Source organism: Protobothrops mucrosquamatus, unplaced genomic scaffold (assembly GCF_001527695.2).
Source record: "Protobothrops mucrosquamatus isolate PMUCROS unplaced genomic scaffold, P.Mucros_1.0 scaffold1269, whole genome shotgun sequence".
Taxonomy (NCBI): Eukaryota; Metazoa; Chordata; class Lepidosauria; order Squamata; family Viperidae; genus Protobothrops; species Protobothrops mucrosquamatus.
This window is the reverse complement of record NW_015387475.1, coordinates 306-15,970: the sequence shown is the minus strand read 5'-3', so window position 1 is coordinate 15,970 and position 15,665 is coordinate 306. Positions and strand designations below refer to the sequence as shown.

Genomic DNA, 15,665 nt, shown 5'->3' with positions numbered 1-15,665 from the left:
ACAATTCCTGTGTGCGAAAAAATGTTCAGCACCTGCAATTCATCGTGAACCATGTAATGTTTATGGACCAAACGTGATGAGTGAAGGTGTCATACGTCAGTAGTGTCGCATGATGAAAGATGGATGAACTGACTTGCACAATGAGGCAAAAAGTGGCAGCCCGTCTGTAGTCAGCTATGAACTCATGCAAGAAATTGACAAAAAGGTCCGTGAAGTCCATAGGTTCACGATATCTGCACTTTCTTTGCACTTTCCCCAAATTTCTCAGACTGTTTTGTACAGAGGTAGTGACAGAAAATTTGGGATAGCGCAAGTTCTGTGCTCGTTGGGGTCCAACACTCCTTTCTGAGGAGCACAAAACACACCAAATGGGTTCATGATGCTGTTACAGGGAAGCTTCATTCCCAGGCAGGAGATTTTTTTTGCAGAAGGAATTTCAAACCTCGTAAGACGTTGGGACAAGTGCCTCAATTTGAATGGTGATTGTGCTGAAAAGTAATGTAATGTAATTTTCTAATGTGTATAATAAAAGCTCTGTATCTGCAAGTGTCTGTCATTGTTAACCAAATGGAGGATTATTTCTGAATTGCCCTCGTATAATCTCGCTGCAACTGTCATATATAAAAACAAAGTTCCATGACTTCTTTCTTGCTGTCTCTCCGTTCATCCTGAAGAAAAGTATCCAGTTTTAATTGTACCTGAGTCTTTAAAATCTTCTGAATTTATCTAGGTATTTATATCCAAGATTTTTGGAACTTTTCTTTTTCCGAACAGTCAGAAGATCAGACCTGCAGATTCTACAAGTAAAAATGTTAATCTTTCAATTAAAGCTGGTGTAGAGGCATCAGGAAAGACACGATAAAGGTTTGTTATGGTTTCTGATCCTCCTTCTCCATAAGTTGTCCTCTAGATTCATCTTATAGGGGAGGAAGGATACTTGAGAAAAATTCAAGCTACCTAGTTTCCCAGATCAAATAAGCTGTCTACTGGACCTTTTCACTTTCTAGTGCAAATTTGCCTCCTCTGAAAATCACAACCTTCCAGCATTAAATTATAATTGAAATATGTACAAATTTATGGGGGGAAAAAATAAAGGCAAATAATGCAAGTAAGCTGAAAACGTGTGAGATCACATGAGACCACTGAAATCTCATGAGAGTTGGCAAACTCAAAACATATCAGCCTTTTAAATAATAACATATTTTTAAAAAATCGATTCCATTTTCATTTTAGAAGTCGCAACTGACATTTTAGGGTTGATAAATGCCCAGACGTCATCTGTCCCTGCATCAGAAGCCATCACTGGAGGCTAACATTCCTATAGATGGTCGGAGAGTCATAGTTTTCACTAAGCTCTCATTCAGGTTGAGTGACTGAACCAGCTTACTTCATGGGGACATATCTGAGCATGTTTCACGTCCTTTCCTCGTTAGGGAGATGGTTCAGAAGCATGTTGATAGGATTTGCTCCCTCTCCATAGCTGCTCTCTACTTGGAACTGCCCTAACATTGTCCTGCAAGGAAAAACTCCCAATTGCTTCCTGTAACCTGGGTGCTTGGAGGAAGAGGAGGAGGAGAGTTTGAAAGAGGGCTGGAGTGGCTGATTGAACTATCATTCAACCTTAGTGTTCTTGGAATAACCAGACTGTGAGTCCATTGCAAAAACCAGTGGCCCAACATGCAGATCCCTTCATGGAGTGCTGTGTCTACAGAGGTCCTGCTCTACTACTTTTTCTGACCCTAAGAGAAAGACCATTGAGCAGCAACCTGGTCACAAGGAATGCCTCATAGGCTAACCTGCCTATTGGGCCTCTCCCCCCCAATCCTTTTAGACAGGACTTGATCTATCACTACCATAGCATTGAGAGTGGTAGAGAAAGCAGTAAAGAATTACTGTACCTTCCTACAGCGACCTGCCTGTCCATCACATAGAAATTGAGCCAACCCATAGAGCAACTGGTCTGCTGGGAAACTAAAACTGTGATGACAGGGAGGTGGCTACACAGCAGTTCTGGTTTATGATTTTCTGCAGTCTTGGTAGGGCTGCTCTTCTTCTGAGATCATGTCTGTCCAGCATCAAAACCCCAGATGCCCCTGGAGGGAAGTCAGCAGCCATCTTATCAGTGAAGCAATGATGAGGGAAGATGGAAAACATGATTTCCACATCTAATCAGAAAAGGCCAATGGTAGCTGCCCTCAGCTATGGACTGGAAATGAGAGGGAGGCTGTATTATGCAGGTGAGTCCTTAGAGATGGTTACAAGAAGTCTCTGAGGCAAAGTCAGGAGGCTGTGTGGATGGGCTCATTCTCTCATTAAGCAATCTCATTGTGCTCAGATTGAAATAGAGTGTCTTCCAGCACTCAAGCTACAGGTAGTCCTCATTTAACAAGAGTTCAGAGTTACACCAGTGATGGAAAAGCAACTTTTAAGACCAAGCCTCACATTTAGGGCCTTCAAGGGTTTGTAAAGCAAAGGAAAGCTGAAGTAAGAACATAAGCACAGCTGTGGTTTCACTTAGAAACCACTTTGCTTAATGATCGACAATCCCAAATGTGGCTGCCAAACAAAGACTATATCAATATAACTACATTGCTATTAAACCTCTGAGCCTATCTCTCACCCACTAGTTGTAGTGGGTGCTCTTTATGTTGCCGTCTATGCAGTCTACAGAGTTAAACCCATCAAGCAACACATTTGAGATTCTCTCTCCTGCACCCTTATGCTACAAGGAGAAAAAACTATCCAAATATTTTGGCACCCAAGCAAAACACCAACTTGTATCCGTGATACAATCCACATATCCTAAAACCAAAACTTTAGAAAATCTTGCTGGAACCTTTGAGTATCAGTTCTTGTCTCCTTTCAATCCCCCATCTATGTAGTGGGGTGGCACTGCTTAAGTTATTAACTTTATCCCTATTCCAGCACATTGAGGAATCAACATATATCATCCTTTCGGAAATGTTTATCCACAGAGGATCTTCTAGACAACATAAATGCACCCCAGAAGTGGTCTTCAATCTGTCTGCCTTTCTTAATTTAAATCTGGGAAAGCTGAGCTGAAAGAGAATGCTAATAAGTTCAGCTCCAGGGGTTGATTTGTCCAAAGAAAAAGTAGGGGGACTCCAGTTGGATTAGGCATCTATGGATCTTTACATGACTTAGTTAGCAATGAAAGGGATATCCTCTTATCATGTTCAGCAGCGCCCTATTCGTCTTGCACAAGTTACACAGTGGAACCCTGGATCAAATGAAAGTCTGTTCCTTCCATTCATTTGAGTCCACTCCATAACACTTACAGCACAATTTTCAATGTGTTAGTTCTCAGATACATCTAGTGAAACGCACCACAAACTCATAAGAATAGAACAGAACAGAATAGAATAGGAATTCTTTATTGACCAAGTGTGATTGGACACACAAAGCATTTGTCTCTGATGCATAAGCTCTTAGTGTACACACAAGCAACAAATGATAAATCATGATCATATTGATAAAATACATCATAAATTATAAGATAGAACACTCAGTGATAGTCATAGGATACTAAATAAGCAATCAACACAAATCATACTAGGATACTAAATTAAACAATATAAATCATAAGATACAAACAACAAAGTTATAGTCATAAGAAGATAAGGAAATAGGTAATAGGAAAGATGAGAAGGATAATAGTAATACAGCCCTACTAGGTAGTTTCACAGTGTTGTGGGAATTAGTTGTTTACAGAGTGATAGCATGGGGGGAAAAAGTGTCCTTGTGTCTAGTTGTTTTGGCTTGTAATGCCCTATGGCAGACATGTCAAACACAAGGCCCGGGGGCCGGATGCGGCCCGCAAAGTGGTTTCATGTGGCCTGCTAAGCCATCCTGGAAACAGTGAGGGAATGGCCCCCGCTGCCTTGGCCCTGGCCCAGGCCGGCCGGGAGCCAATGTACAATTTTGTGATGGCCATCTATGCTGAAACGCATTCAGTCTTAGCTCCACAAGGCCATCTGGAAACAGCCAGGAACCAGCCCCTGCCGCGTCGGCCCCGCCCCCTGGGTGCATGCTGGGGAGGTGTCACCCTTTGTGAGGAATGAAGAAATGGACCATGCCTTGGCGCTTACCCTGGTCCCACCCCCTTCTGCCAGAGACCCTCAGATCTGTCTCACTCCTGCCCAGGCTCCCACAGGCACCCTTGACACGAACAATGCCCACCCAGTAGGCTGCACCCACCCTGGCCACACCCGCCCGGCCCCCCGAGGACAACCGCATTGCTGATGTGGCCCTCAATGAAATTGAGTTTGACACCCCTGCCCTATGGCATCATTTTGAGGGAATAAATTGAAAGTTTACTGTATGTCCAGGATGTGAGGGGTCTGTAGATATTTTCACAGCACTCTTTCTGGCTCGTGCAGTATACAGGTCCTCAATGGAAGGCAGGCTGGTAGCAATTGTTTTTTCTGCACTTCTAATTATCCCTTGAAGTCTGTCTTGCTTTGATTGCAGTGCCAAACCAGTTATAGAGGTGCAAATGACAGACTCAATTATTCCTTTGTACAACTGTATCAGCAGCTCCTTGGACAGTCTGAGCTTTAATTTAGTGTTTAAACGCTGTAACTGAAAAATAAACAAGGAAGCTGGAGGACAAAATAATATGAAATGCATTGCTTCTCCTGTTGCAACACTTCTCACATTTCATTCCTGGGATTCTTGATTTAAGGAAATTTGGTAACCACCTTATCGTAAGTCGGTGGAGGAGGAGGATTTGGTTCAGGTGTGACTGCTCCACCTCTGATGACTTGGTAAGGCCAAAAAAGCATGGTTGGCTGTAACAGAAAAGAATAGTCATTACAAAAAATACTCAGGGACGCACCTGTTACCCTGGGTAGGAGGAATAGATTCTCCAATTGTGATACTGGCAGTCTCACCAACAGGCTGAAATCCTTGATAGCTCAAAGTCCTGATAGAGAATTCTTTAAAACTATTACTTAAGATGCAAATGATTTAGGGCCTGAGCATTTAAGCGACTTTTCCTGATTGAATCTCCCAACCTTATCCACACATTCAGAGGATGCCTGCTCAGGATCTCCCATCTACCTACTAAGACAGTGGTTCTCAACCTGTGGGTCGGGACCCCATTTGGGGTCGATCAACCATTTCATGGGGGTCGCCAAGCAAGGCTGTCGGCCATTTTTTTTGTCCGCCATTTTTTCCCCCCATTTCCGGTGGGTGCCTTACCTCCCTTGGGCTGGGCCAGCTGGTGGTCGGCCTGCTCCGTCTTTGCCGCTTGCCAGCTACGCCTCGGCCGGCGCAGGGGGTGGAACCACACATGCGTGGTGCTCCCGGGCAGGGAAAGTCCTCGACTTATGACCGGTTGGGTAGTCCTCGACTTACGACCGGTTTAGTCCTCAACTTACGACCGGTTTAGTCCTCGACTTATGACCAGTTGGGGGTCACGGCATTAAAAAGGTTGAGAACCACTGTACTAAGAGGTATGACAGGAAGACCCTCACCCGCCCCAGTGAGTGTTCTCTGTATGGAATGGATGACCTTCTCAAATAAGGATGGTGCCAACTGGGATGATTCTCTGGAAAGTGGTAAGAGAAGTGAACTGGCTTCTCCTGAGGATCTTTGGGGACTGATTTTATTTTGTGCATTAGTTATATATTTTATGTTTCTGTATTCATATGGCTACACTGTTGTTGTAAACCTCTAGGGTCCAGCTTGAGGAGCATATAAACAAATAAAGAATATTCTTGTGATTTATTCACAAAAGCTATCAGATTATTAACTTATTCTAAGAATTTAAAGGCCCAAACAAGATGCATTTCCCTCCAGGGAAAATTATTTTTTTGTGTCTGAATTGGCTTCAGCTGGCAGTGGCTGTGAATACAGGTGCCGATAAAGGAGAATATTTGTAGCTCAATGTTAAAATGAGGGGACCTTGATGTTCTTTGAGCTTGGTTGTTTTGGGCAGATGTTTTACTACCCAAATAATAAACCTGCACTGAAGATGTTATCTAATTTGAGTAATGAAACATCTGCAAGAAAGCAACCAAGCTAGAGAGCACCAAGGCCTCCAAGACAGGCATCTCTGCATGCTGATTTAGCTGCTTACAATATTTTTAGAGTTCTTCTGTTTTGTCAGGTCCAACCATATTCACCCCTTTCAGTCTTTGTTCTCTCCCATTTTCTCCCTCTCAAATTAATCTGAAGCATTTCTGAAAGGTTGAGAGTATGTTTGTTATTGGTACAAAAGGAAGCCAATTGTCGCTTCTGCCAAACAAGGGATAGACATGGCTATCTGAGCCGCCACAGAACTTGCCAATGCAGAATGAAGGCACTTGGTTGGTAATTCAATTGTTTTCAACTGGTTTTTTTTTAAAAGCCTTTGTAGTTCTGTTAGAATCCCTTTATTGCCACATCTATATTTGGAGATCTTAGATAGCTTATGGTAGTCATGTATTCAGCTGTTGGTCTGAGAATTAAAAACAATGTTATTTTTTAAATTAATGTGGTCACACTACTAAAGTAAATATATGCATTTAGAACTGAGCCCTCTTAAATGACATGAACTTCTGCATCATGAATTAAAAAGAGAGAATACAAACTGTGTTGCATTCATGACATTCCCTCTCTGGCAAAACTGAAGCTGGGAAAAAAATTGCGTCATCTAATTATTCATATGCAGAAGCAATTAACCACAGGGTGTTGGATCAAAATTCAAGCCTTCTAAAATGGAGACATGAACTTCTGCATCACTGAATTAAAAAGAGACAACATAAATGTGTTGTATTGATGACATTCCCTCTCTAGCAAAAGAGAAGCTGGGGAAAATTCATGTCATCTAATTATTCATATGCTGAAGCAAATAGCCACAGGGTGTTGGATCAAAATTCAAACCTCTCCTAGTTATAAAGCTTGCTTGGTATCCTGAGCAGCCAATCTCACCTATTCTTCAGGGTAACAGCAAAGAAACATGCAAACGGTCGGGTTAGGTGGAGTGTGAATATAAAGAAGAAAAATGGACAATCATCTTTACATTCTTTACCAATGACAACTGCTAAAGCTATTATTGAAATAGCACATATTTACCTGGTCAACACGACGGCCGGTTGCCTGGCACGCAAAGCGTCCAAGGGAAACAGCGATGCAAAATTCCAACAGGCTGAACAAAAGCAGCAGACTGGCGAGGCCATAACTGACACTCTATAGAGCATGGAGACGTGTGGAAAGATGGTTGCAATCAGTTGCAAGAAATTAATGTAGCAGTACGTATTTTATTTTATCTAATGTGCCTGCACCATTAAAAGGGACTCCCAGCTGCTTCCTGGGGAAACACTGGGAGGAACAATTGTACTGGGGAAAAACAGAGGCTGCGTACAGGTAATCATCGACCTACAACCACAATTGGGATCAGAATTTCCATTGTTAAGCAAGACAGTTGTTAAGTGAGTCAAGCGTAATTTCACCTTTCTTGACACTGTTGTTAAGGAAATCGCTGCAGTTAAGGGAATCCTACGGTTGTTAAATGACTCCAGCTTCCCCACCCCCATCGTCTTTGCTCTTATGTTTTGCAGCATTCTGGAGGGAAATTCCAGATATCACTGAGAATCAAAGGGGGATCAATCATATTTCAGAGCCACACATCAAGTTAAATCGTTGCACAGTAGCACGTATTTCACCTGAGCCTTGTTTCTCCTTTACGCACCACAAAAAGCTGCTCATGTAGGATGAAGCAGAGAAGAAGAATCCAACGCTCAGTCTAAATCAGGGGTGTCAAACTCAATTTCATTGAGGGCCGCATCAGCATTGCGGTTGCCCTCGGGGGGGCGGGTGTGTGTGGCCAGAGTGGGTGCGGCCTAATGGGTGGGCGTGGATGGAGTGGGTGTGGCCTACTGGATGGGCATGGCCAGCTCTACATCATTCACGTCAAGGGTGCCTGTGGGGCCCTGGGCAGGAGTGGGACAGTTCTGAGGGTCTCTGGCAGAAAGGGGTGGGACCAGGGCAGAGCCCATCAAGCTGGATATGTGAAGTAGGCAAGGGCCATTTTCTGGCCACTTCCAGGTGATGGTGCATTTCTTCATTCCTCACAAAGGGTGACACCTCCCCAGCATGCACCCAGGGGGTGAGGCCGACGTGGCAGGGGCTGGTTCCTCGCTGTTTCCAGACGGTCTTGTGGAGCTAAGACTGAACGTGTTTCAGCATAGATGGCCACCACAAACTTGTACATTGGCTCCCGGCTGGCCTGGGCCAGGGCCAAGGCAGCAGGGGCCATTCTCTCACTGTTTCCAGGATGGCTTTGCGGGCCGCATGAAACCACTTCGTGGGCCGCATCCGGCCCCCGGGCCTTGTGTTTGACATGCCTGGTCTAAATCATTAGTTTCACTGATGAAGAAATTCTCAGCTCTCCTAACCAAACTGGCTGAAGGACATTGTTCATGATAGAAGGTGGTAGTAGTGTTATCAGAAGAAGGCCAGATTGGAGCCTTTGTAGGAATGTGGAAGTTAGAGGCCCCGGGTCAGACCATGGTAAGGACATCCCATAGTAATGTAAAAGGTTCCCTCACAGCTATAAAGGCCATAGTACGATGTACATTACTTAATCATTCTTATTCTTATGTTCTAAAGGTATTTAACCCATAAACTTTCTTAATTCTAGGCTCTTTGGCATTCTGCTGGCCATGTGCCCAGTGATCACTCTAGCTTTGCATATCAGTGAAAGATCCTTTGTTTTATTTCCAGTCCCTCTGCTTCCTTATTTAAAGGGATGTGTTTGCTAGAACAAGGTATTCCGGTTATGACAATAGAACATTTTGAGTGTACATTCTCCTGAATTACACCAAGAGTCACAAGGGACAGAACCAAAAGCAGTTAAGACAGAGGCTGGCTAATCCAAAGACGAAAAGCCGCAGGCCTCCCCATTGTCCTAACGTATCCAGTCTTGGTCACCTGACTTTATCTCCAAGATAATGGGTGAAGGGAAATAGATTTTATACACCTTGAGGTTGTTGTTGGATGGGGTCAGAATAAGAGGAGAGGAAAGGATTAGTTTTATCCTAGTGCAGCTAATGATGACTTAAGGCTTGGAATCTTACTCATGGTCTGAGGATAAGGTAAAGGTAATCTCATGGGAAAATTGAGAAAATTGGCATTAACAGATTATGGTTAAGGGCAACAATGTGATTTAGATTCAGTCAGTCTAAGATATATTGCTTTCCCTCATCAATAAGGATACAGCTAGATCTATTTTCTTTATCCAACTTCTTTCCAATCATCTGTCAGGTTGTAAAGGAATAAAACCCTGGATGAGATACTACTATGATTAAACACTCATAAGAAATCAAAGGATAGCATTTTACAAAATACTAAAATATCAAGCCTTTGATCCCAGGTATATGGTTCTAAACTGTCCACACTTCAGAACTTACCTAAATTTCAGTTTTCTAAAACTGGGTGTCATATGCAAAGCAGGGATGAGGAAGTGGAGGTGGCAGGAAAACCTGGTATAGATTTCAACATGTACAGCTGTATTTTGTCCTATATAGAATTTTCAAACAATTCTTTGTTTTGCAGCACTCAAACCCTACTGTAAAACAATCAAATTTTTACACTCTACAGAGACATAGTCAAAAGGTGTACCTAAAACACATTTTCCATGTTTTTTAAAAATCTATTCCCCTTTCTACCAAAAAAAAACTAGAAAAGAAAGAAATCTACAAAGAGCTACACACTTTGTACCTCAACAACCAGAAGATTACTTGCCCTTATTTAACCAATATATATATATATATAAAATTCAAATCAAATAGCAGTCATGTCTTTGGGACTTAGACCTATTCAAGGAAAGATTTAAAACAAAGAAAGAATCTGGGATATCCTGGCTGCATACAAAAACTTCTTCGGGATTCTGCATATGAAGCCAAAATTTAAGACCAGATTGGTTTACTTACGATTATCCTTGTAGTGTCATATTGAGGAATAGTGGTGACGATCATCTGGTATAGGCACATCATGATACCAGTTAATGCCACTGTAGCACTTGCAATGTTCATTCCTATACTGGATTCCACCTGAAACAGAAATTCACCAGAAAGAGAGAAATTACAATTGCAGTGTCAGCAAAGATGGAAAAGAAAAAGAACTAAAACACATCAAGGAAGCCCTTAGAACTTGTGGCTATCCCAAGTGGGCCTTCATCAAATCTCAAAAAAGACCCAGCAGGAGCTCCTCCATAACTGACGAAGGAAACATTAAACAAAGCAACGTAGTCATTCCATACATTGCAGGAATATCAGAAAGCTCAGGAAGATCTTTGGCCAACACAACATATGTGCACACTTCGAACCCAAGAGTACACTAAAGCAGAAGCTTGTCCACCAAAAGATAAAACACCCAGACACAAACTGAGCAACATGGTATATGCAGTACAATGCATCGAGCCATGTGCAGATCTGTATATTGGGGAAACAAATCAACCACTTCATAAATGCATGGCACAACACAGGAGCACAAGCCCATCAGGACAAGAGTCAGCAGTCCATCTGCATTTAAAAGACAAAGGCCAAGCTTTTGAAGGCAGCAAATTCCACATTTTGGACAGAGAAGACCGCTGGTTTGAAAGACGGGTCAAAGAGGCCATCTATGTGTCAAAACTGAACAGCTCTCTCTCAACAGAGCGGTAGGGATACGACATCATCTATCTCCAGTCTACAATATAGTCCTTTCAACAGTGCCAAGAAGGCTCCACACTCATTTGCACCACTCAGGTGACCCTGATAACACAGATAAATCTCTAGGTGGCCTCAACAACTCGCTAAAAGAGTGCAAATGAACAGCTGACTGCAGGAGTATAAATCTTTCCATTTCCCACCATCCAGTCAGAGCTGAAGAAGCTTCTTGAATGAGAAGCGAAACATCTTCAAAGAAAAAAAAGAAAGTCCAGTTGCCTCAGGAAAAATCATCTTTGGGATAACTATGACCAGGATGACTGAGAATCTCCATAGACATTCAGCAACAACAGGGTTTTACATGGATGAAAGGCAAATGTCACAATTCATTTGAAGGCTTTTCTAACACTGTCAAATTCCTTCTCTCTGTTTCTGGATGTCAGCCTCCATGGAAGGCCATGGTTAAAAGTGACAGGAAACCTGTTACAATTTCTTCCTTCTCTAACATTTTAGTTAAAGAAATCCCAGACTGTTTATTCTAGGACACAATGCACTCTAAGCATTAAATGTTAATGTTAAATGCTTTTCTAGCTATACAACATTACAGAGAGGCAACTAGAGAGATGGGAATAAAGAAACCCTTGGAGACAATTGTGAGGAATCTGAATGTTTAAAAATTGCTCTGTTTTTAGTTCTCCCCTGTCAGGAATGTAGTATTTTTCTATCAAAATGGTCATTTTTCTTCTCTTGAATCCACACTATGTTCCTTTACAAGACAAAACATTTTTGTGTTGCCACGAACACTTTAAACCAAGGAGAAACAGGAGAGAAGAAAGCAAGCTCTTTGCAGGAGGGCTACCATCAGCTCTCTCCTCTCTTTGATTCCCAGGATGAGACCCACCACTTGTTCCATACTTTTACTCCTAATACACTGAACTTCTTTCTAATGTTGCTTCCATGTAGGAATACTGCTGAAACAGGAACCTCTGTCAATATGGAGGAGGAGGAGGAGGCATGTTGGTGGTTGGCAGTCTGGTTCAAGACTAGAGAATGTAAGGACATACCTCTTTGTTCAGGACTAGTAGCAGCTAAGGAAGCTCTGGTAGAACAAGCACCCAAGTCACGGTCATTGACTTTCTTGGGCTTCTCTCATTTTCATCGTAGTACTGACAGGACCTGCAGTGTTGCAGGTTGCAGATCAGGAAGGGAACTTGGGAAGAAGCCCATCGCAAAATGGGGACCAGGGGAGGCTCCAGTTCTGGATGGTTAAACAGTCTCTACTGTTGACACAGAACTTTCAGTGGAAGCAAAGCATGGAAGCAAAAGTTGATTAAAGAATGAAGTGGGTGGGGATTTTGAGTTTGTTTTTTTCCTCAAATGTTGATTTAAGACTGAGCAGTATTTGAAGACAATAGACAGTATAGAAGGACCTGAGCGCTTACAAAGATAAAGCATAAAATAAATTCAAACGCCATATATCTTTCTCACCAAATCATGATTTGAACGATTCGCAGCTACTACACATAGTGACCCAGTAGAAATGAACTATGGAAAAAGAAACAGAAAAAATATTTTATTTTAGTCCACTGGGAAAATCTGGCACCCATAAGAAACCAGGGAGGTTCCATGCAAACAGGACTTTTATAGGTATCCATTAGCCATTAATACCATGATGCATGACTCAACGAAAATTTGCACATACTTACAAATATCCCTCCCCAAAAGGGGTAACCTCCAGTTCCAGACACGGTAAGATCGTAAGGATAGAGACAGATTGCGACAGCTCCAAAGCCAATGTGGATCAACCCAATCATGATCTGGACGGCCTATGGAAGGAAAACACACAAAATACGAAAAATTAGTTCTCTGAATCTGAGAAAGAGAAACTTTCTAATTTGTTAGCACCCCTGGAAAAGCATCACTTTCTATCCCTCTTTGAAAGGTCCTTGAAAGGGGTTGGGGCTTCTAAGCTTCCAGGGCAGGTGTTGACCCAAGGCCTGGGTTCCTATGGTGAAAAATTCAAATGGGGGGGAAAGGGACAGTTTGAGACACCATTGTCACTATGTACTGGACATTTCCTCCAGATTATGATCTAGTTTCACCTACAGTGAGGCTGCTCTTGTCAGGAAGAAGGACTGTAAGTATATCAAGATGGGCCTTTGAGAAAGAAATGTCACTTCTCTTATTACAGACTCCTCTGCAAGAGGAAGTTAAGCATGGTCATAAGTACAAAGCAACTTCAATTGGCTTGGGCTGGAGCCAATCTATAAACAAGTTCTTCTGGAAAAATGCCCAAGAGTTGCACTTCTCAGAGGGAAGGGAGAAAAAAAGATCTGGCTGAAACTATGTCTGAGCTTCACTTTCTCAGTAAAAGAACAAAGCCTGGGAATCAGAATGTTTTGTAGAAACACAAAAGAAACTACCAGGAAGAGCAGAGATTTCTGGAGTATATTCCAGAGCCAGACAACAACCAAGCCAAGTTCCAGAACTTCATCATGGGGCTCACAGGTCTCTTCATAGCTCTAAAACCTTAATGGACTTCAAACAGGCACATAGCAAAGCATGCGTACCCCAAACACTTTGGCCTCAGCACTGAGGAATCTCTGCATAGGAACCTTCTGGGAGACTTGTTGAGGAACACTGGTGGAAATTCCAAGTTGCTGAGTTCCATACTGAGGGTATGGAGTTGCTCCAGATGCCTGAAGAGCAACACCGGGCAATCCAGGGGCCGTTTGGATTACGTTCGCTCCATTAGAGGGGATGACAAATATGGATCCAGTAGCCATGCTTGCTGGAGATGTTGCCACAGCTGAGTTACCTGAAAATGAACAAGTGAGGAAAGTTAATGTCTTAACATCAAGGAGGCAATGCCTGGTTCCTTGTCCTTAATCTCACTTATGAGATAACATTTGCCTGCATTGAAACTGCAGAAGATTGCCAGACAGCTTCACGGAGCAGGGTACTAAACACATACAACTTTCTCAGGGATAAAAATCTTCCCTTTCCCTACCATTCAGCCAGAACAGTGGTTCTCAACTTTTTAATTCCGCGACCCCCAACCGGTCGTAAGTTGAGGACTAAACCGGTCGTACGTCGAGGACTAAACCGGTCGTAAGTTGAGGACTACCCAACTGGTCGTAAGTCGAGGACTTTCCCTGCCCGGGAGCGCCACGCATGCGTGGTTCCGCCCCCTGCGCCAGCCGAGGCGTAGCTGCCAAGCGGCAGAGACGGAGCAGGCCAACCACCAGCTGGCCCAGCTCAAGGGAGGTAAGGCACCCGCCGGAAAAGGGGAAAAAAATGGCGGACAGCCTTGCTTGGCAACCCCCGTGAAATGGTCGATCGACCTCAAATAGGGTTGCGACCCATAGGTTGAGAACCGCTGAGCCAGAACCAAAGAAGCTTCTTTGTTGAGAAGTGAAATGTTTTCAAGGAAAAAAAAAATCCAGTTGCCTTTTGGAAAGGACCTGTGTGACAACCATGACATGGAAGATTGAGAATCTCCATAGACATCAGGGAGAAAAAAATAATCAGAACATGGAGAACATTTTTCAGTGCAAAAAGTGTCTTTCTAATCTTAGCACCAGCTTGGATACACCCAGCTAAATGGCATTTCTCATTCAGGCAAGATTTTATTGTACTTGCCCTCTTCTCCTATTACTGGCAGATGGAATCTAAAGGCACCAAGCATGGATGATCATGTTGATTGCCATCTTCCACGAAGGTCATACCGATTTGGACAGAACAAGTTACTATAAAGCAGCCGTTTCCAACCTTTGTGGCTTGGAGGCCTGGCTGGGAGGGGGTGGGAAGAGGGGAACTGGGACACTCTGGCCACCCACCCACAGGGCCCAAAGCTATGCCCCTGGGGGGGGGGGTTTGGAGACCACTGCTGTAAAGGACACAAGAGCAGGGATCTGTATCCCAGCTTTGCTTCACTGATGTATTGAGGCTTCTTTTCAGAACACAACTGGAGCATCAGCCTGGGTTTCCTAACAAAAATCCGGACAACCCCAGAAAGCAGTGAAGCGATAAAAGTCCCAACTGTAATCGACATCTAATAACCCTCCGGATTTTTAAAACCCTGACTCAATGGCCAGAATTAATCCCACCAGTTAGGATTTGTATAGACCTTAAGAGGAAGCTATGTCCTTCTTGAGCTGCATTAGTTGGAAGTCCAAAGTTAAGCGAAAATCGACCCACCCACAAACTTTTGAAGGGTGAACTTCAAATGTTGAATCTTTGTAAGTTTACAGGGCGCCTGTGTGCGTATTAGGCACTTCCATCAGGGCAAGATTGACTGCAAACTCTTTACTGTCCACTAATTCTCCCCTGAAATGCTCCCACCCAGAAGACCTGCGATGACTGCGAGGCTGAGAAGACCGCGGGTGGATGACTGCAGGGGAGAAGCGGCAGGCACAGGATGGTCCGCACATTAATTTCATATTATTTTTTAAAAAATGTTATCAGAATCTACTCACGACAACCGCTCAAGATGAAGTACACAAACTCCAGGGGAAATGAAAAAGGCGGAGGGCGGGGCTCCCCCACCTACCGAAAGGAGGGATTTCCTCATACCTTAGCCTAGAACTCCAGAAAAAACCTTCTTTGTTGCCCCTTTACCTATTGCAACAAATAACAGTTTGGGTCCACCGGTCCACTCTCATCTCTGCTTATTCAGAGATGAGAGGAAAATTATCCAAGATTGCCATCTTCCAGGAAGGTCATACCGATTTGGACAGAACAAGTTACTGTGAAGGACACTTTCAGAACACAACTGGAGCATCAGCCTGGGTTTCCTAACAAAAACCCGGACAACCTCAGAAAGCAGTAAAGCAATACAGGAAAGTCCCGATTGCTATCGACACCTAATAACCCACCAGATTTTTAAAACCCTGACCCAATGGCCCAAATTAATCCCACAATTAGGATTTGTACAGACCTTAAGAGGAAGCTACATCCTTCTTGAGCATTATTAATTGGAAGTCAAAGTTTAGCAAAAATCAACCCATC

General features: G+C 43.3%; 1 protein-coding gene across 1 annotated transcript; it reads right to left on the bottom strand.

Annotated features, from left to right (window-relative positions):
- Positions 1–4,551: 4,551 nt before the first annotated feature.
- On the bottom strand, positions 4,552–15,152 carry LOC107292124 (membrane-spanning 4-domains subfamily A member 15-like). Its single transcript, XM_015821183.1, has 7 exons — positions 15,134–15,152; positions 13,226–13,473; positions 12,362–12,481; positions 12,144–12,200; positions 9,939–10,058; positions 7,081–7,194; positions 4,552–4,811 (listed from the first exon to the last, which is right to left on the bottom strand). The coding sequence occupies exons 2-7, from the start codon at positions 13,439–13,441 to the stop codon at positions 4,701–4,703; spliced, it is 738 nt and encodes a 245-aa protein (XP_015676669.1). The 5' UTR covers positions 13,442–13,473; positions 15,134–15,152; the 3' UTR covers positions 4,552–4,700.
- Positions 15,153–15,665: the final 513 nt, after the last annotated feature.